The 22,875-nt window shown below is 40.0% G+C and overlaps 1 protein-coding gene and 1 long non-coding RNA gene across 2 annotated transcripts in view; one reads left to right on the top strand and one right to left on the bottom strand.

The window, feature by feature from the left end:
• The window catches only part of LOC128503499 (uncharacterized), a 289,541-nt gene that overhangs the window by 130,401 nt on the left and 136,265 nt on the right, over window positions 1–22,875 (bottom strand). The window lies entirely within an intron of this gene.
• BGN (biglycan) lies at window positions 1,574–22,716 on the top strand. Its single transcript, XM_053473598.1, has 8 exons — window positions 1,574–1,807; window positions 11,974–12,223; window positions 18,164–18,276; window positions 19,302–19,515; window positions 20,082–20,192; window positions 20,478–20,571; window positions 21,472–21,610; window positions 22,364–22,716. The coding sequence occupies exons 2-8, from the start codon at window positions 11,989–11,991 to the stop codon at window positions 22,559–22,561; spliced, it is 1,104 nt and encodes a 367-aa protein (XP_053329573.1). The 5' UTR covers window positions 1,574–1,807; window positions 11,974–11,988; the 3' UTR covers window positions 22,562–22,716.

Here is a 22,875-nt window from a genome sequence, read left to right as displayed (position 1 = left end):
GAGAGTTCTCAGGTACCCAGTTCATGCCCATTAGTGTCCCTCCATCATGCCAGCTCTGCTGATCTTGACACTTATATGGAGAGAAAAGTAGAGCCTTCCTTGAATTTATACTTGGGAATCCCCTTAGAATGTTAATGCCAGCAACTCCATATGCATTACATTAGTTATGTTCCAACAAGACATCTCCTGAGTTTCGAAATATATCTTGTAACGTATGGGATTCTCTTGGAAAACTAGCAGGAAAAAATACTCTAATGGACAGAACACAAAAACCTGTTTATATATTGTATCAACATTCGTAACACGCCCTACGGCAGTCTTAAAGCAGATGGTGATTGAAAAAATCACACTGCGGAGACCCCACATACTTTCTGGCTGTTCTGGTTTAACTATTTGCAACATGTTTCAGAAATAAGTGCCCACTACGTCCAAAGAAACCCTATGGGTTCAACATGTTATTACAAAGACCTATAACAAAAAAACACCTACGATATAATAAGTAGCGCCACCATATAGCAGCTGCTAAAACGCCAATATTGTATATTTTTAAAGAAAAAAAAATTGTGTTTTTTTATTGTGTTTGTGCATAATTAATCAACCTTGTTTTAGAGATCTCAACTATTTTTTCTCGTTAGGGCCAATAAAATAATAAAGGTTTCCATATAAAATCTTAAGAATGTTGGTCAACATGCAGGCTTTTTTAAGCTTTATTGATCATAACTATGGCGGAGAGGGTGTGAGGTCACACACTAAACCAATTTCTTGCCCCTTGACGCGGTGAAAAGGGAAATCACACATTATGACAGTGTTCTGCAAACATTCTTAAATGTTAGCACACAGAGGTAAGCGGCTGGTGGCCAGGGGCTCGACCCTGCTCACAAAGGGTACGATTTACAAAGTGGTGAAAAGTTAGCCAAAACTCCTATGTAGTTCTTTAGAGCAACGTGTGTTAACCAGCTGTTACTTAACTACAACTCTCACAATTCTCTTCCAAGCTTTCAGGCAACAGCTTTCTGAAAATCATCTCCAAAATAAAATGAAGAGCAACCAGTTAGCCGTTCCTACTAAAAAATATCTGTTTTCTACAATCAATCCCAATTTTTCCCCAAACTCAATTTTTAATCCCCATTAATCGCATACCCACCCAAAAAAAAAATAAAAGAAACATTTTTCAGACACTTCTTCTAGATGCGGCGTTTTGTCCAAGCCCTGACCGCATAAACAAATGGGATTGGGACTGGAACAAGCTTTGATCCACACCAGTAAATGTGGACTTGAACACAATCCGTCGCTCAAAATGAATGGATATTAACACAAACACGAAAAGACATTTTTTTGGATTTTTGTTCCTTTCTACGATTCGAAAAACAACTTGGTCTAAGAGTACAGAGGCAGGGGATTTTGATGTTTTTTTTTTTCTCGTTCTCTCTTTTTTTGGCAGGTGTGGTGATGGAAGCCATATGTCACTAAAGCCCAGAGTAGTTTACATATAATATATTTCAAGAGGGGAGGAGGAGGAGGAGGTAGAAGGCAATATGAGTATGCAGCGATGTGCTGCTTAGTAGGAAATCACATCCTTAAACCTCACACAAAACCTTCAGGCATTCAGCCTTTCTCCACTCACTCAGTCTAAAGAGGGCAGCGGGGTGGATGTCTCCTTGTTAAACAGAAGAATTGGAAAGTACAAAGCAAACATAGTGAGGGGACAAAAAAAGGGGGTAGCCACAGCTCTGAGAAAAGGACAGTCACTTTGGAAACTTAAAAAGGGGTGTTCGGCTGGGTCGGAATCTTCTCTCCTCAATAATAAGTAAGTAAAAGCAGTTTAGTTCTTGTGATGTTCTTGTGCATGGACCTTAGTTCTGGAGGACAATGACAATAAAGACATTGCCGTATAGCAATTCTACAGCTCCGAATATTTGTTTTTTTTGGTCGGTTTAAACAAAAAAATAAGTTGCTAAACACAAGGACTTTAAGACTTGAAACAAGAAGGAAGATTTTTACTATAGTGATTATTACTCAACTTTTTTTCAGGGATTTGGCATAAAGAAGCCCATTTGGATTTAAGTGAAAAATACATATTTTTTTATTACAGATATAATTTGATTGCTTGGTTATCAGTTATTTTACTGGTTTTTATATGATAGTAAAATGTGACAAGGTTGTGTTGTGATGGATTTGAGTCAATGACAGATTTAACAAAACAGAGGTAGATGCAGCCATGCAAGGGGTTTTATATATGAATGAGACAATAGTTTTCTGGAGTTCTGAATTTGGATTCTTGTTACGACTCCCAAACAAGCCATAGAATGTTAAGTGCGAAATGCTAGCCAAGATACGTACGGGTTAGATTCGGCATTCTCAATGTATAATTCACTCTGTGAAGGAAACTCGAGCAAATACAATGTGTAGTGTTATATCTGGAGCAAGCGGTTACGACGTCCCTCGGATTTCTACGGCGATCGATGTCCTATATTCTAAATGAATCACGTTTAGTCTTTATACATATACTGTATTAGTCGGGGGATTTCATCTGTGCGGTGAATATAATCAGCTAGGAGTCTGTGGATGAAATGTACAAAGACACCCAACGCTCAAGACTCTTATTGTCTGAGATGTGATAACCGTTTAAGGCTTGGTCCTTCAGGAAGGTGGAGGTCCTCGCAGACATCTGTGAATTTGTCCAGAGCTAAGCAAATTTATCTTGTAGGATGTTTGTAATCAAGGAACACGCGGGGTGCCTGCTTCGCAGCTTTGAATAGTAAGCAAACATGGTTAATTACTTAATTGGTTGTGTCTATTTAAATGAAGTGTTCCCCCTCTCCTGGGAGGTGGTGTCATTGGGTGGCATGCTCCTGATGTTCAATTGTCTCATTTTGATTATAAAAGGTTTGCCCACAATTGTGGAAATGCTGGTGACATTCCATATTCATTATAAAATTAACCATTTAATTAAGCCTTTGAGCCAAAGTAAGTCTCTGATATAAATTAGATATCCCAATAAACAGTACGTTCACAACATGTTTTCAGTACATTTGTCCCATTTGTTCAGCGCTGAAGAATGTGTTGGTGCTATAAACAGTAATTACATAAAATTTGGAATTTGTGATCTTTTGATAAACAATGTAACTTAATAAACACATTATACCTCTCCTTTCACCACCCATCTGTATATCATAAATTGTGAGCTTAAGCTTGAAAGCTCAGGTATGCACGGCTGAGGTATGCAGGGATTTAACTATTTAATTGCCACAGGAGCAGCAAAGAAAAGGAAGGGTTGAAGGACGGAGGTAACTCATCGGGGGGGCATATTCACTGGACCTTGAGACTGTAGATGAGTAACTGTAACTCGTCGCATTTTGCATTATAAAGGGCCAGCTGGGGAAAGGTTCTTCTGACACCCAGATAAATCAATGATAGCTCGCGGAGGGTTCGCTCTGCATAATGTACTTTGAAGTCGGGGACTTCAATCAGAGTCCTAATCAACAGGCTAAAAATCTTGATGATGTTACTGTTGTGGTCATTTATAGATTTAAGATGTGTTGTTTGTGTAATAACACAATTGCTAGCAGTTAAGGGCTGGCTAATTTTATCCATGTGGCCCTAACACTCCTATCCAACACACATTCATTACATGTGCTTCACAGAAAAGCCACCCAATGATCACAGGAGATATCGAATCTGGGCGGAATCGCCGCCTTAAGACCTTGTGACTTTGGACACCCTACAGGTTATGTGTGGAATTGCAATTAAAATGCAGAAAAAAAGAAATGAAAACTTGGCAGTGGCCCAAAAGTTTGGAAGCCAAGTAGCCCTGGGGTAATTACTACCCTATATTACTTGCCAGCCATCCTGACATGGCTATTCCACTTTAAAGGGAACTTATCATAAACATGATCCAATTTCACTATAAAGTTTTTCATTTAACTCTTTCAGGGCCTTAGGCATAAGCACAGCTTAAATCAGTGTGGGGTACTGTAGGTGTCTGATTGATTAACATTTTGTGCTTTTACAGCTGTAGTCTTGGAATCAAGTTCTTTATTTGGCTAAGATTACAACTTATATTTCCCCGGCCAACTTCAACAAGTTTAGATTGAATTTCATTTGACTTTTTACTACAAAATATAAGTAGGTATGAGGGCAGAAAAGAGTAAGAGAAAAGAGTGTTTTTTGGATTACAAGTTAACAAGCGCAGAAGTAGTTTGGCAATATGAGATTGCATGCAGACAATCATCAGAAATATTTCCAATGGATGTCACAATCCTTTTTTAATAGAAAAAAATCACTATTCCGGCATTACTTAAATATAAACTTTATTGTGCTAATTTCATGATGGAGGCGCGTAAAGCAGTGGTAGGGATTCCAGATAAATTAACAAGCATGATGTTGAAACTTGCTCTAGGTCTGTTCTACACGGCACCTACCTAAGCGGTACAGATATCCACAAGTATGGCTGGGACACTGGGATTCTGAGAGTCGTTTCATAAAGTATTAATGAAAATAATGAATTATGGTGGATACCTGTGAGTTTGTGACATGTGACGTATTTTGTAATCATGTAGTGCTCTACTGTTGTGCTACATACTTCTTGTATGTGAAATGTCGCTGAATCTTGCATTAGAACATCTAAGAAGTCTACCTACTGAGTTAATAGTTGAGATGAGTATTGCAGTCGATAGCAAGGTGGAGCAAGTGGCTGGTACTTTCTAATGGACATTCATAATAGGATGATGTCCCCAATCTAGGCATCTGCCTTCTGATCGTGGTAAGAGTTTCTGGGTGAGAAGAACAACTACATTATTTGTAGAAAGAAAAACACATGACACTTTTCATGTGTCTTATATAATTTTTTTGCGTTCCGGAAACTCTTGTCGCAGTTATATACATTTTTTTGCAGCTGTTTCAATATCAACCTTTATAAATCAAAACTCAATACCGGATTTTAGTATCAGACACATTACAATAAGATATAGTAGTCACATCAGATTGTATGTTTGCAAAGCCCACCGTTTCTTTACATATACCATATAGACGAGGGGGACTATTTGTTGTATAATGACTCTTTATGGGCACTAACTTTAGAGGATATAAAGATAGAGTTATTGCGAGCACAGAGTGAGGGTAAACTTTTTGGACAAAAGTATTGGGACACCTGGTCATTACACACACAGGGACTTTTATGACGTTGCATTCTAAATACAAAGACATTAATATGTATTTGGTTCCCCCTTTGCAGCTATAACAGCTTCCACTCTTCTGGGAAGGCTTTCCACAAGATTTTGGGGTGTTTTCTGTGGATATTTTCTTTGCATTCATCTAGTAGAGCATTTGTGAGGTCAGGCACTGAGGCTGGACGAGAAAGCCTGGCTCGCAATCTCCGTTCCAGTTCATCCCATAGGTGTTCGATGGTTTTGAGGTCAAGGCTCTGTGCCCTCAATATGGAGGACATTGAAAATGATCAATAACATTTACATCAACAGTTCATCATATGTTGAAAACAACTGGTACAACAGGAAGAGAGGCTGTGGACAGAGAGGGTTAATATAAGCATGCATAGGAGGCTGTGTACAAGGAGTTACTGTGACAATGACCTGGAGGCAGTATATACAGAGGGTTAATATAAACAGGGACGGGAAGTTGTACCCAAAGGGTTAATATAAGCATGCACTAGACGTTATAAACAAAGAGTTAATATAAGCAAAGACTGGGGGTATACATACAGAGGGTTAATACAAGTATGGACAGGAGGGAGTATACATAGGGTTAACGTCGGCATTGCCAAGTAGAACAATTACATTTTATGATATTGTATCCAGCTCTAGAAACCTGTCTTGGCCCCTTATGCCTCATCCCCTTATCTTCCTAAAAAATGCTTATCATTAAGTAATGACATATTTCCAGGAGGTTACATGAGACTAGAAAACATTGTACTATACAGATATGTCCCAGACTAAACAAAGCAGGACATGGAATGCATGTTTCATTAATGAAGCCAACATGCTGCATGGTGAAAACCATTGTACAGATCTCTCAAGTGACTGTTACATGAAAAGGATCTCATTTACTAATTCTCAGTGGACGGGATGAACAGATTCTATGTTTATGATTACCGGTTAAAGGGAATCCATCAATCTCTCAATTCCAGCAATAATAATGTATACCTCCATACAGTCCCAGTTTTCAGTCCTGTCCTGGGTAGCGGTTCATGGGTCAGTTGGGGAGATCCTCTCATCTCCCGTGACTGGCCAAGCTGTAAAATTCATGGAGGTCTCTGCAGATGTAGGACAGACCTTCTTTCCAGCTCCCACATGGCCTTATTGCATCACTCTATAGCCACAAGGGGCTCCTCTGGGCCTACCACCCTCCGTCACCAGCCACATACCCCAACACAAATGTGGGGGGTATTCCAGTGGTGTATTCTCACCTAGGCTGACTAGGTGGCGGTAGCACCTTTGCCGCATGCCCGTGTGCGGATCATCTTATTGGAGATCAGGCTCCCTGGTGTATCGCTTCTCTTTGGGCTGGTTGGGGAGATCAGAGGTCTTGCTTGTAAGTGCCCCAAATACAGTACGAAGTGCTATGCGGCACAGCCTCCATAATGACCTTACTCCGTGACTCACATGGTATCTTAGATGGCCGTAGCAGCAGGAAAGGACGAAGTAGAGGGCGGCTGGAGTGCTGCCTAACTTAGTTAGATTTGGGATTTGATGTCATATTCAGGGTGTTAGCATGGTAGACGGCAGCCGTGGAGTTAAGTAGTATAGGGTGATTGGGGTGTACTGTATATATTTCTTATTGCTAACATGTTTACTTACCGTTTTACCCTTTACGCTATACTAAAAGAGAGACAAAAACACACCTTTAGAAGAAGCTGCAGCTCCAGAGCGCAGGCATACCTCATTCTCCAATTTTCACTGCATAAAGCAGGAAATCTCTGGCATGTGCTGCCATTGAAATAAATAGAAAAACTTTCTTTGTATGCATGCAAGGGATCTCGTTAGACTCCTTAAAACCTTTGACACAGTGCTGGAGCTGTCTGGCGCCGAGTATAACGCATGCGCGCATTGACAAGCTGAAGATGTGTTTGGGTGAATGCACCTCCAGCAAGCCAAACAGCCGGAGGTGGGAAAGAGATCAAAATGTCTAATAAACAGGTGGAAAAACATTCATTTAACATGCATAGTTACATAAATGTACATGATGGCTGGAGGGTAGCTCTAAATACGTAATATTGTGTGAAAGAACTGGAATATATGCAGTATTTCTCCAACAATTTTCTTTGCATAGTTGGCACCACGGCTATAGACATATCTCAAGAGTGTCTTGCTTCAGAAGAGACATTCCCTGCATCCCTCTTTGGTCTCCTGGCATCCATCTTTTCTAGGAGCTCAGAATGTTTGCTGGGTATGAGGGTCTCACAGGGTTCTACAGCCCTAAAAGTCGCAAAATAAGTTGTACAGAAACCGCAGATAGCATGTTTATGAATTAAAAACAAAAGTTTCTAAATGCTCTGATCACAAAGTCACATAAAAAGTCTTGGTGAAATCTCACCCGATAACTACGCCTCCGACTTCTACAACAATTAGAAATGTTGGGTGGTAATAAAATGTGAGGATTACACATATAGATGCTTTAGCATTTGATCTTGATAACACCCAAGGCCTACATGTATAGATGCTGGATATGTTTTCACCATCCAACATACCATGGGCAATCAGGCCTGGGCTAGAAATGTAACATGGGGCCTTACATATAGGTCATTTGGTCCTAAAGTGCCAGCATTGCCTCGCTAATACGCCATTAGCTTGGTATTTCCTGTGAACGCCAAACAAGATGTTTGTTTGACTGATGAATGACTATTTGCTATCCCCCCCCTAACAGGTTTATCACTTCTGTAGGCATTTTTATTACCAAGAGCTGTGGGAGGTTTTGCTATACTGCAAAAACACGAGCTACAAATTCCATAGAGCGAATGTACATTTTCCAAAGCACGTCGGGATGTGTTAAACTTCAAATATCAATAGTTGTATCACGTCCAACCAATCTGTCTGTCTCCATATGTCCTTTTAAGGCGTGTTATAAAACACGGAGCGTGACTTCCCTTAATTACCCAAACATGAAATATTTTTCTGTGAAGAAGAAAAAAAATCTGATCTATGTTTCTTTGTGCTTTTTCAAGATCTTTTCCAAACACAACACTGTGTGATATACATTATGCGTCTGAGCATGGCGGTCTGCAATGTTTTCACTTGGGGCCCAGGATATGTCATGAGGAGAAGTCCGATCTCTGTATTGTTGGGTTTTAGACTTAAATGCGCTAGCAAAAAACAAATATGTTTTTACTCCTTTTTTATGACACTGAAAGCTATAAATGAGCAATGGAGGCAAAATGGCGTGCATGGAAGTAAAATAAGTTATATCTAAGCACTTATATTCTTATATCCAGAAGTGTGAGAAGTTAAAAGCTAAATTTGACACTGTACCTCCACTTCTTTGATGGCCAGACATTTACGTATTTAAGTATCAGGCTGGACTAGGCTTAGCTCCGTCTTTCACGTTACCCACTCTTATCCTCCACATCTCTACTCCTTATCCTTCACTTTAAACAGGGTGCAGCTCCAACAGAGCCCCATTTCCTAGCTGTACTGAACCCACTGCCAATCTTGGTGGAGTAGATATCTTTCTCCTCCTCCCCATGCATCGGATTATGACGGTAAAGAATATCTCTCTCCATGTACCAGTTGAGGTAAAAAAACTTCTGTTGTTCTATCTACAGGTACCAATTATTACCTGACAGCCCCCAATGGAAAATAGTTGTCAAAAGGTAATTTCAGTGGGCAAATTTCTAAGTTGGCATGTGGTACATCGGAGCTATTTGCAGTTATAATGGGGTACACAATACTTCTCCGAGCATTGTAATCTTCCCATAGATTGCCCCTGTTCACCTTCCCCACCAACCCCCCATCTATCACCCCTTTTCTAGGTCTCCCTCACATTTACCTTGCTTTGTTCTAGCGAACATAAATATATATAGCCACCATAAATGCAGATTAAACAGCTGCGTTGGTCCCCAGGGGCCTACGGTGCCCCTTAGGAGAAAAATAGGACAGACCTGGAGCTGGCGAAAAGTTGCGACTATATCAATCAGAAAGTCAGAATGAAGCACTTTCTATCCCGGGCAACATTCGGCCGAAACAATTGTGTTTTTGCCGCCATTTGCATTATGAGCAATGAAACATTTTCATCCCCCTTTGTCCGCAAGCATCTGGATTCCTGCATCTTTTTGCCTACTAGAGATAGAGGCAACGGTAAGTTGACTATTGTGAAGTCTTTCCCATGACGTTGAGTTTCTTTTTCGTTGGCCAACTCATCTTTGCCTCAACGTTTCAGTAAGAACTTAGGATATATTTTCCATTCTTTGAAGAAACTTACCAGCCAACACAGAAACAGACCTGTTTTGGAAGAGTTTGGCTTAGGAATTAAGAGAAAACATGTTGTGGGAAATGTTTTATAATAAGCAAGACAGAAAGTCAAACACATACCAGATGTTGAGGCTTGTCTGGATAGCTTTGGCTATGCTTTCAAGAAAGTAGATTGGAGCATAGTTGGTTAGAAACAATTTGGAATTCTGGAGATAATGGAAACATGCATTAGCAGAACCTCAGATATGGTTGTTCCTATGCAAAACTATGTATACCACAAAAAGTCACCTTCATATCCTTTACATCCCATTTTCAACACTGTAAACCGTGTTTTCACAATAGTTTTGTTTCACAGACCCTTGCCTGGTTATTGATGAATCTCTGTATTGTTGATATGCCGTTTCTTTAGGCCTTGGTTGGCATCTGACTTTATGAAAGAAGTATAAGCCTCTAATTCAATGCAGGTTTTACCAGTTAGTATGGCCAGTCAGCCTTCCATTTTGCTCAACAGTTTGTAACGACACAATGGTGGGTGTAGTAAAGGAGATGCATCTGTAGTGGTGTAAATGTGTGCAGGGAGATCTTTGCCTCGGCGTGTCAGAGGAGTGAGATCAGTGTCAAACAAGATCCTCTAGACCTCCTTCTGAAACCCATATAGTTATAATAGTCACATACACAGCAATGTATTATGGTCTAAGCAGACGAGTTCAGCAAATCCAGGGGCTTAGCAGCTCCCCCAGCACATTTTCCCAAGGGCTAGACAGGTCTGCGTTCCTCCTTATTTTCAGCGATGGCCATTTACAATGATGGAAACAGACAGCTTGGGAGGATTAAGTTCCACTATTTAAAGCCAACAGTCAGTAGGTAAAACAACCTTTTCAGACGCCATTGAAAATGTCTGGGTAGTGCTTGTCGTGTGTATCAAATTTTCCATGGGTTCAACTACAGACGGTAGAATTATTCCATAAGGAATTGTGCATGTGTTGCTAATGGGAGTTTAGTTCCAATGCCTTTTAAGTTGTGGGCAAACCTAAGAAATGAGGAATGAAGAGAAGGGAAACAAAATAGGTAGTGAACCGGATGGCATGGACCGTGTAAGGGAAAAGTGAGGGAACGGAAAGACCTTTACCCTGACTTTGTTTTACCTCTTAGGAAAAAAACATCTGCAAAGGCAAAGGAATGATGGTTTCATTCATAGGACGTCATGGTCCAATGATGAAGATATAGTGTTGGTTCCATTAACCCGAGACAGTTAATAGCCAAAAAAAAGGTGCGAGATGTTACTAACCCCTTAATATGAGATTTAGATTGGATGGCGTCTTACTGTCCCTTTAACATAAGGATTAGTTAATGTAAGAAATACTGGCCTTTAGAACATATTCATGATTCGGCTCACTATAAGACATGATTCATTCGCTATTTTTTGCCTGTAATTGTGAGGACAAGAGTTTGGATTAGGCTATAATTTTGTTGCTATTTTCGCTGGACATTCCGTTAAAGAATTGTCATTTAATGCAGGGGTCAGACCGCAGAATATTTCTCGATCTCCAGAGAACAATTTTGCAAGCTTTTATCCCTGGCTTTCCTTCTTACTCTTTATAACCCAATGCTGTTATCCCTTAACTGTATAATTAATTCTGCTCACTTTCTATGCTAAGGAACAGCAAATGGTAACTGCGAGAAGGTTATATATAAATACAGTCTATGTAATCATGTACTACAAAGTACCATTTACCCTACTGGTCATGGTAAAAGACACGCTGTCGATAATTTGGGATACGTTCTTGGGCAGCAATGTAAGTTTTTTTACGGAATTTAATGAAGACGAATGTGCCCTTCCACCAAAAAAACTTAGTGTTTTCAAATTTGTCAGAAAATAAACCATTTATGTTATATTTTTAACCCAATTACCATACAAAAAAGTTTCATGTTTTTTTTCTGCTTCAATGGCAATGCACTCATTGAACCAATCGGTGACAATTGCTGGTGTCACATGACTACAAGCTAGAATTCATTTTTAAAAATTTGATATGGTTTCTACTCACTGGTCAAAGGGGTAAGGGCCCTAGTGATACTTTATTGTTTTAATGTATATATTTAACACAATTAGGTGGAACAGTATTCTAACCAAGAAATGTATGTTATGGATGACCTGTAGTTTTACATCACTGCCTGGACGTTTTTGAGATTTTTTGACATAAAAACAATTAAACAAAACTGCTACAACAATCAAGTCAACTTAATTTCAAGAGGTACCCTCATCTGACCACATTAAGTATCCACTATGAAGGTTCTCTTGGGTTCTTAGATCCTTAGGAGTATCAACAGGGTTCTATCCAGAGGGGCAGAGGTTATTAAATTGACCCCATAATGTAGTTTGATGATGTGTACAAATACATGTCACTGGGATTGACGTTTCCAGAAGCTTTAGAATCCAGGGAACTAATGAAAGTTAGTATATCTATAGTGTTATTTGTTTCCAAGACACACGAGCCCAGGCTTATCGAAATATTTCGATTACAGATTTATTAACTCATGTTCATTTCTTTTTTAGGTTTCCTCTCCCACAATGAAGGGCTTGCTCCCCCTGTGCCTATGTGTGATCCTCTGTAATGCCCTGCCGTTTGAGCAGAAGGGATTCTGGGACTTCTCCATGGACGATGGACTTAATATGATGCAAGATGAGGGTTCAGGGATTTTCCCTACACCTGCAGTAGTTCCTCCAGATCATGACATGCCATCCATGGATTTATGCCCTTTTGGCTGTCACTGCCACTTGCGTGTGGTGCAGTGTTCTGATTTGGGTGAGTTAATTTTGGTGTGAAATTCCACAGATAGACCTGAAGTATAATATGCCTGAAGAACAGACCTAGATCGTCTCGAAAGCTTACAATCCATTATATGTTAGTTAGCCAAAAAAGGTATCATCGATAACAAGTAAACTTTAGAAACATAGAATTTGACACCAGATAAGAACCATTCGGTCAATCTAGTCTGCTTATTTTCCTGATGTAGAGACTTAGACCTTGGTCAGTCGTTGGTCTTGTCTTAGATACAGAATAGCTACTGTGTGCAAGTTCTCACAAGTACTGTCTTGAGATGATGAAGTCCCTTTAAATGGTTGGTCATCATTTCAGTTTGACAAAGATAAATTCTATTGCCATATGTCCATTATCAGAGCTTAACTACACCAAAATATTCCATGCGAGTCACGGAAGACAGCTGTCCAGATCCAACAACATAAAACATCTTTTGCCTGGATGTATTGATTTCCATCATTCAACAAAAACCTTTGGAAATCGGCGAGTATGCCTGGGGTCCCATTAGTGAAAGTATCTCGGCTCACTTGTAAATGGGAAACGCACAATGATTTACGGCTCTGGAATGTTTAGGATAGTTATGAGTGGCTGGCGAAAGGTTGGAATGTTAAAACGCTCTGGTTAAAAAAAAAAATCCTTTCCTGTCTCACAATCCCCTTGGCAATCAGATAACAAAATGTTTGCGCCATCCGGAGCAGGAATTGCCTGCCGTATCTGCAATAGAAGCCGTCTTACGCATTCATATTCATGACAGTTCTAGATTCCTGACCAATAATTGGATGGATCGCAGACCTTGCTAGGAGAAGGGTTTCTGTTATGAGATACATTCTTTTTTCCCCCAAAGTCAAGCCATAACAACTTTGTAGATCGCTTTTCAGACAGGGAGCATCATGTTCCAAGTATTTTGAGGCCCATCACTTCTGCTTGCCCTCCCATCCCTGTGAGTCTGTGCGAAGAGGAAGCCTTGGCCTGTGCCTCGGTCAGGGCATATCTCCCTTTTCTTGACCCCCGCATGTGGTAAAAGACTTTGGAGCCCAGTAATGATGCCATACCCCAGCACACAAAGTCATCAGCACCACTGGCAATAACGAGGGGGTCCTGGCACTTTATGGCTAGTGGCCCCCTGCTGATGTAAGTGTGACTGACAGATGGATATTGTGGCCGCACGCTATGTTTTTTAGCATGCAGCCGCAGTTCGGGTGAGTGTGGGGTACCGATGGCCATTGGCCCAGTGTGCCAGGTGGCCAGTCTGGGTCTGACTAGCAGCGCTCTTACTAGCAGGGGACAAGAGAATAAAGCTCTGCGTCCATAGAGGCCCAGCTCTCCCTTGTATCCTGCTATACCAGCTCTACTTATAAAGTGATTATACAGATTGGAGCACACTTTCCTAGTACTGTTACATGATCAAACCCTTCCCCTGATTCATATTTTTTTCCAGGAACAGTTGTCATGTGACACAAAAGAATACGCTGATAGGCCATTACCTCTGAAACGGAAAAGGTTTTTTTTATGTAATTAATTTTTTATGGTTATTTTATGCACAAAAATGCCAGTTCCCAAATCAAATGATCTACAGCATGGAAAGAGAAATCAGAGGAAATTTCTAGATGTCATTTATCTTGCATAGTTAAGTTTAATAGAACAGTTAGTCCGTCTGAACCGTTTGCGGCATCGATGATCTGTTTCAGGGAATAGCCCACTGCGAGAATGCAGAAAGTTTACGAGTCGTGAGATTTGACTGTCTCTTTAAGGTTACCACCAGTAAACTATGACAGCTCCACATGCAGAATAGGTTGTCTGTGGATCGCCATGCTGGCAGTCACTGACGAATCACTTCCTATGATCTGTTTATAAGATCAGCAAAGGGTCAGAGGACTTCCTCTGAGTGTGATTCTTCCTGTGGGATTTGCCAATAGGCAGACCATCAACCATCTGCAGACTTGTCCAGGACACACACAAGCTGTCATAATATTCATTTATTATGTAGTTCCACATATGACCACAGGAGGCATCGTTTCGCCCACTAATAAATCCTTTTTACGCTCTCCATTCTCTATGGATGTTGTCCAGTTTACAGTGTATGTGTGGCTGTTGCACAAGGTTATTGAGAAATAATATGTCGGATGTCTACATACCAATAGACTTTTGGACCAAAGAATTACGAGGCCATTTACCTTTTGCTCTCTCATGTCGGTCATCTATGGTTTATTTACGGAGCCTTAGGTCAATAAGAAAGAACCAAGTGTGGGTTATACTCCCTCTGGACAGATGGTAGAAGAACTGCTGTATCCTTCAAGGATAACAACCTGTTCCCGTATTTCAATATAATAATATTCTCATATGGAAATGGCTTTGGACTTGATCAAGCCGCATCCTTCATTTGGGAAACAAAATGTTTCTAAGAACTTGATACTCGATCAGACAAATAATATCACATTTTCCTACTACAAATGTATCAACAAACCTTTTGGTGTTGTGCTTTTAACCCCTTAATGACAGGCCTACATGTACAGGCTCAAAATGCATTGTTTTCAATGAGTTTAGGGACCACCCATTGTCCTTAAGGGGTTAAATTGAACAAAATGTATTCATGTCATGTTGATTATGTGGAAGTTCTGTCATCACTGCTAAATTTGCGATGTTTCTTAATTACAGAGGTTGTGGGTGCTCCTCAGCCCAAAATACACTCATTTTACTTTGTAAAACAATTCTAGTTTTTATGTACACATTTACAACATAATACTTTTAGACAGCCGTGTCGGGTATGTGTCCCAGCTGTGACTTCTAACACCCTGACTAATCTAATATCCGTTTTATAAAATACAAAGTCTCGTTCAAACATCCAGAGGGACCCTCTGACTCATGAAAATCTATGGAGAAAAAAAGCTTTATTATCATTACCATAAACTCTCAGCTCAGTGTGGTATCTCAGCAGGGTATATCACCCAAAATATCACAGGACTACCTACAATGGTGACCTAAAGGTCTACCGATCACTAAACAAGATTAAAAGCCCCAGTAAACTACATTACTGTATGGTACTGAATTTAATGGCCACAAAATATTTTTCTATGGAACTTGGCCTTCAGATCTTAATAATGCTTTCCACTCTCTCGTAATCTTGCGAAATACCTCAAATTGAGACTTTCAACCAATTGTGATGAACTATTTCCGGACACCTTCTTCAGGAAAGTGATGCCAACTTCAACAACCAACTACCCAGGCTGTGCCTTTTTAAGACATCATGTATCATGAAAGCAGGTGGAAGGTACGAGGAGGTCTATGCGTTGAATCTCAGTGAATGTGTAGAAGTTGGTCTTGAGGATATGACCAGATATAACTTTTCCAACATGCACCTGATCATTAACAGGGTATTCCTTATGGTATTTCACACATATACTGATGCCTTGATGCCAATTATTTATGTCAGAGTACCATCACCATGGAGGCTATTGAAAAAATTGGCATATATATCCTTCTTTGTCATAAGAGATTGGCACAGCCCTGGCTATGATAACCTCATCTGGAGCCTCTGGACCCAGTAGATTAGTTCAGAACTTCTGAGTTTTGTTCTCCTGATTCTTGGACCTCTAACACTTTGAGGGTTGCAGCTGCTTTACCTTTTCCAAGAGACCTATGTATAATTTCCTCAGCCCTAAAAAAATAACTGGCTCCTCAACTGTACCTAACATTTGCACAACACTGATGATCCATATCTTCATGAACTTGAGTGTGTGGTTTCATACAGGTTTGTTTCATCGACTGTGCAAATAATTTAACCATAGAGATATCATTAACACCTAATAGGCACTGCTAAAAACCTTAACTCAGACGTATGCCCTGTAGATTGATGCAAAGTTTAAGTCAGCAGTGCCAGGGCCGGCCCGACAATGGAGCCGAGTGGGGCAACCGCTCCAGGCGGCACTTTTTTTCCGCCAGCCCTTTTTTTATTTATTTTTTTAAGCGAAAGAGAGAGAAAGGGGCGCCCCTCTCTCTCTCCTCTGCGGCGAGTCTCCCTGTTTGGTCTCGGTGCCGGCTTGTAATGCTGAGTGCCGGAAGATTTCCGGCGCTCAGCATTACAAGCCGGCACCGAGACCGAACAGGGAGACTCGCCGCAGGACTGCTGAAAGGTAAGTAAAAGGGGGGGGGCGGCAAGGGGGGGGGAGAGGAAGGGTAGATAAGGGGGGGCGGCATTTTAAAATTCGCCCCAGGCGGCATTTTGCCTTGGGCCGGCCCTGAGTGCCACTTTAACAGCTACCGTGCCATGCTGTACAGTAACAGGTCAATCTTATGGTTCTGTACTCTGCCCCATATGTGCATGATGTCAAACAAGTGTATGATGTCAAACAAACTGTTATTTTTTGTTTGACATCATACACTGTTATTTTTAAGTAAAATACTAACATACTAATAAGAGAATTTACAAGATTCTGGTTTGATAGTTGGGGGGAGGGGGTTACAGTCCCATTTTGCAATTTCTTTAGTTGCCCCAGTTTTCCATGCCCCCCCCATTGGAATAATAAAAGATGAATGTATAGTTGGCGTAGTTTCAAACAGTCTGTTGGCTGAAGTATCAGGTAAAGCATCAGTGAAACATGAAACTCTTATTCGTAGCTTAGTTATATGAAGCTATAAAGAGAAGGACGAGGTTGATTTAATAAATACAGATGTGGTATCAAGCTTGTATGAAATGCAGTTGCTTCCAATTCGGTCTGCCATGCAAAAAAATCTAAATTTATATTCTGGGATATGAAACTTATGGTTATATGTTAAAAAATGCCTTCACAAACACAGGTTGATAGAAGTTGAAGGCTTTCTTATTAGGCAGGTTACGTCCTTGCATATAACACCATCTTTCGGAGGATCTGCAGGAGGCAGAAGAAGCCATGCTGACCTCTGTCCATCTTCTACCCATACCCCACTTATGACCACCCACAAAGCCAACTTCACATATTGGGCCATCTTTGTTCTCTATGCCTGGCGTTATTAACGATCCAGTCCTTTATGCATTTAAAGACAAAACATTATGAAAAAAAGATTACCCACTCCAGGAGAGAACTGAGAAGAAACTGAAATTCTACAGATTAAAGCTAAAATAAAATGTAGGCAGGTGCCCAATCTAGAGTTTCCACCCGTGATTGGTTCCCTTGAAACTTATTATAGAATTATCTATCTAAATTAAAACATGTTGTATCAAATCAGAGAAACCAAAAAATCTGAGATACTCCACTTTTTTGTTCAGCTGGACCCTCGTACGGCGTGAGTAAACTGGGTTTATGTTTGTAGAGGTGATATGTGACGTCACAGACATTTTTTTTGTGAACCGTTGGTATATAACATACCAAGACACTGCAGAAAGAAGCTAGTTGTTCTATAAGGTCGATACTTCTTATTAGATATTGTTTTATATAGCACCATCATATTCCGCAGTGCTGTGCAGCTTCTTACTGGTGGCTCCATCTCAACTTTTCCCATGACTCACCCACCATTAATCCTCACTGCAGATTTACCTACGATTAACGTATCAAAAAAACAACCCAATTTACAATTCTCACTAATGACCGCAAGTTTTTATTGGCGTACAGTTAAAATTTCCATCTAGATGGCAAATCTACCCACAAAACTGGCTGGATTGTTTTACGCCAGAAACATTTCTAATCCATATCAAAATAACGCTAGTTTTAAGAGGACCGGGAGTGGATCCACATGGCAGAAAATTTTGTAACATTAAGGTGTCGACCAAACTATGTACAAAGCAGTTGTGCTGTGTTGTATTTTTTTTTTAACCCCTTAAGGACAATGGGCGGTCCCAAAACCCATTGAAAACAATGCATTTTGAGCCCGTACATGTACGGGCTTTGTCATTAAAGGGTTAAAGTTTATTTTAAGATATTTCTTGTATATTAAAAACACTATTTTTTTTAGGACTTACAAGTGTGCCCAAAAACATTCCAAAAGACACAACCCTCCTGGATCTGCAGAACAACAAAATCACGGAAATCAAAAAAGATGATTTCAAGGGACTTACCAAATTATATGTAAGGATTGCCATCATTCTGGTTTTTTTTGTATTATTTGTCCTGAGTAATGTATTTATTTATTTATTTTTAGAGTGTCGCCATAGTAATTTTATCCATTTTCCTTTAAATATACACACAGCTGGTTCCGCATACAGGGTCACACCTGGCATAAATATCCAGAACCCCATCCCTTAAAAAAATGCAAACAATGTAATATGATGTTAGATTTTGATGGACAGTTATTGTTATAAATAAATATCCTTATGACACAGAAATTATGTGATCACATTAAAGTACAATTGACTTTATTCATCGCTTTATTTACATGTAGGGTCTTACGGCTTACTCTGATTCTGAATAAACTACAAGGGACACTAATTTAAGTGTAGTTCATGTATTGCCAAGACAATGGGGCTTTATCAAAAAAATATAAATTTCTAAAAAAAATATAAATTTATGACCTTCTTTAACTTGGTCGAGTTGGTACAAAAGCCTTCTCTTCTAGAGCACCAGTGCAATTTGTTCAAAATGTATGATGGACACCTCGTGTCCATAATTACTCAACAGCCAACAGAACACCCAGTTCTTACCATTCATCCAGATCATGTCCCATGTGTTTGAAACACCTCCATTTCTAAAATCATTATACTCATTGTGTAGTATGACCCACCATGTGCAAACGTTTACTTAGATGGCTCTCTGATCAAAGAAACAATAGCCCCTGACTAGGACCAGGTATTTAATTGTAGGCATGCCTAGGAAATTCCAAGAGCTGGACCCTGGGCGCTCTCCTTCTCCTTACGATAAATGGTCAAGATGACGGGCTAGGGCTAGCCATAGAAATTGGAGAAGCTAGCCCCAAATTGCCTGGAAAGGGATAGGTAGTGGGCATGATAAAACTCTGGTATCTGGATCTTATCATGTATAATTATAGCCGGTATTTGTTTGCAGATTATCTGGTGGTGACTTTATTTTAGAGGAATAGAACTAGAAAAGGTTTCTGCAATCAGTATATTATATTGCATATTTTTTTGTCTTTTTAGGCCTTGGTTTTAGTAAACAACAAAATCTCCAAGATAAATGAGAAGGCCTTTGAACCACTGCAAAACCTGCACAAGTTGTATATCTCTAAAAACAACTTGGAGGAGATACCTAGGAACCTGCCAAACTCCCTGGTGGAGTTGCGCATTCACGAAAATAAGATCAAGAAGGTTCCTAAGGATGTCTTCAACGGACTCAAGAATATGAACTGCATTGGTAAGAGAAACTTTTGAAACTGCGGACGTCTGGGGACATTACCAAGTACTAGACAAGGACCTCATTCCAGTGATGGTCAAATCATATGGACCTGGCATTTATTGGAATGGGATCAGTGCCAGGGTGGTAAAGATGGTAGCGCAATGCTACGGGAGAGGGACGAGCATAATTAGGCAGGCTTTTAGTGGACAGATTCTTATTTCAATCTAGTCATTGCGTTGGCTGGGAAAAGCTATTCCAGCAGATACTTTTTGCAGGGCATGTCTGTAGGTTTCTTCAGTATTTACAGCAGTAATAGCCATTACTAAATAACGTATAGATATACAGTATTCTATATGGTTGCCTATTGACTTACCAACCACTGTCTAATGAATGATAACAAGCTGTATTATTTTCAGAACGTAAACAATACGACGATGACCTTTATAGTACATGAAATTGTCCACATCTTGCTGTTTATACTGTTTTGGCAATCAATGTATTATTTAAAACATTATTAAAACCACAATTACATTTTACAAATAACTAATTTTGGTAACAATATTTTGATATTTAATTTTCTTAAGAAATGGGAGGTAATCCTTTGGAAAATGGAGGCATCGAGCCTGGAGCGTTTGATGGCTTGAAGCTAAATTACCTGCGCATCTCAGAGGCCAAGCTCTCCGGCATTCCTAAAGGTAACAGCACGGGATAAGGTGTTATTCTTATTATATTCAGACAATCTAATGATGTTCCATAGCTCTTCACAAGCATTGCTACGGACACTGGTATCCTTGTACAGACACTTTGCGTATCCCTGGTCACCTATAGTTCTGTGTGTCTGAAATGACACACAAAAAGTTTTGTATAAGGAGTAATTTGGTAAAAGATTGTTCTGCTTTTGCCATGATTCACCAGAATTGCTCTGTAGGCATAACCCCTTCTCTGCTTACATGTGTTGTCTATTTTTTTTCTGTGCACAGATCTTCCAAACAGTCTTAATGAGCTTCACCTGGACAATAACAAAATCCAGGCCATTGAAACGGAGGATCTTATTCGATATTCCAATTTATACAGGTAAGTACTTGGCATATACCAACACTTTATAATACCCAATTGGGCCACATTTACTTATAGCTATCAGGATACCTGGGAACTCTCCAAGTTTGACCCACAGTCTAGAATCTCATCTTCACCCTCTCTCTAGGTCAGTTTCTTATTTCTCCAGGCTGGGCACCTTTGTGCTCCAATGGACCCATCCAGACCTATGGTAGGACCGGCCCTGTTACCAGCATGGATGCATATAAACTACACCTCTTAGTTGGGTTATGGCACATATTTTAAACCCTTCATTATCTGTGGTTTAGGCAGCAGCTGTTTAGGAAGCAGACCGGGGATCAGGCAGCCTGCCATCCAAAGCTGGTTCCCATTATTGTAATGTATTGTAATGTATATCAGTAGAGTAGACAGACCCCACAGCGAATTTACGTGTCTCACCTTCCTTCCGAGTAAGTGATCTCTGAAACTAGAACCTACTGTCAAGGCTGACCTCTCAAACAAACTACATATTTATTGCGTGAAGGGAAAACAACCTTATACTGTACAGATCCCAAGTGTTTGCGTGTATTTCATGGATTTTTTAATTCCACCCTCTTGTAAAAATAGAGAGGATGATATTTGTAATGCTGCATTTAGTTAGAGTAGGTGAAACAGCAACCTTAACCTTTTGAGATATTACATTTCATAAAAAATCTCTGTCCTTAGACTGAAAGTACCGCCGTTCCTCAATGAGCTTTAAATGCTTGGTGTGTCGTGTATGTAAGAGTGTCAAGAACTCTTAAATTCATCAGAAAATTGTTATTCCCTATTTGCCATACATGCTCCCAACTACCTCCCCACTTAAAGACAAATTGTCCACATGAAATGTTAGGAGGTATGTAACCATTATACTTTATTTGTATTTTTGGGATGTTTTAGGCTGGGACTGGGACACAACAATATCCGAGTGATAGAAAATGGGAGTCTCACCTTCATGCCATCTCTAAGGGAACTGCACTTGGACAATAACAAGCTCTCTAAGGTGCCTCCAGGCCTTCCAGACCTGAAGTTCTTGCAGGTAGGACCACCTCCTAAAGATCCAGCTCATTTCAATATAAATTTGTGGAAAACATGCTTACATATTAATAGAAAACAGAAAATGGTTACAGTGATGATCGACTTTGGCAGCGGCTTGTGTATTGCTTCTAGAATTTGACGTGACAACTGAGATACCTGTTAATGTGGGGCCTTTGGCAATTCTTACTTTTCCTATTGGGTAAACCTGCTATGCTTAGTGCAGGGAGCTAAAAGTCCTAAAAGTCCTTCACCATCTGTGAGCTTTACATAGTAAAAAAAATATCTTCAGAGAAAGTTGGCCCCACTAGATACTAATTATGGTTCATAAGGTTCATCTAAAAGTATCCGCATTCTTCAAGTGGTCATCAATTACTCAATTATTAAAAATCCTAACATTTAGTTTTTACTCAAATGCAATGTAAAGCCAGCTGGCAACAGATGAACACAATGAGACCCCAAGCAAAGGGTTTGCTAAAGAATAAGCACACTTGTGTGCGAAACACATCAAGCATCTACCCTGGGGTTCGTGTGTTGACTGTCTGTCCCTCGTTGCATTATACTTGGTCTATAGACTGTAATAAAAATGTGTTACTTTTTTAAATTGGACATCCCCTTGTGTTCATCAGGTGTCAGCTGGCACTGCATCGCATTTGAGTGAAGTCTTTGGGGCCTGCGACCGAGTCCTATTGGTGCTGCCGTATTGGATTTCATTCCTAAAAAATGGTTATTTACTTTTTCTTGTCTTCATTTTCAGGTTGTATACTTACACTCCAACAATATTACCCAAGTAGGAGTCAACGACTTTTGCCCAATAGGCTTTGGGGTGAAACGCATCAACTACCATGGAATAAGCCTCTTTAACAACCCGGTTCCATACTGGGAGGTGCAGCCAGCCACTTTCCGCTGCGTTACCGACCGTTTGGCCATTCAATTCGGAAACTACAGGAAGTAAAATAGAAGGAGTATTCTTTCAGGAATCAAAGAAAGCCACAGATTGAATGAGAAAAAGACAGAGAACAGATGATCCAACCAAAACCACACACGATACAAAATAAATCAAATTATGCAACAAATCATGGGCTGTGTGTGTGTAAGACTTTACAAAAATGATTATAAAAACACAAATCCCACACTTTTATTATCAATATCCTGCATATCGTCTGGCACCTCTTTATACAGTAATAAGGATAGATTTCCTTAAAGGCAGTAGCTGCGCTAAGCCTATATTACAACACTCCATTAGATTGTAACCGGCTTGTGAATACT

This window comes from Spea bombifrons, chromosome 8 (genome assembly GCF_027358695.1).
Source record: "Spea bombifrons isolate aSpeBom1 chromosome 8, aSpeBom1.2.pri, whole genome shotgun sequence".
Lineage (NCBI taxonomy): Eukaryota > Metazoa > Chordata > Amphibia > Anura > Pelobatidae > Spea > Spea bombifrons.
The sequence above is the reverse complement of the archived record's forward strand: the minus strand, read 5'-3'. Positions and strand labels throughout refer to the sequence as shown.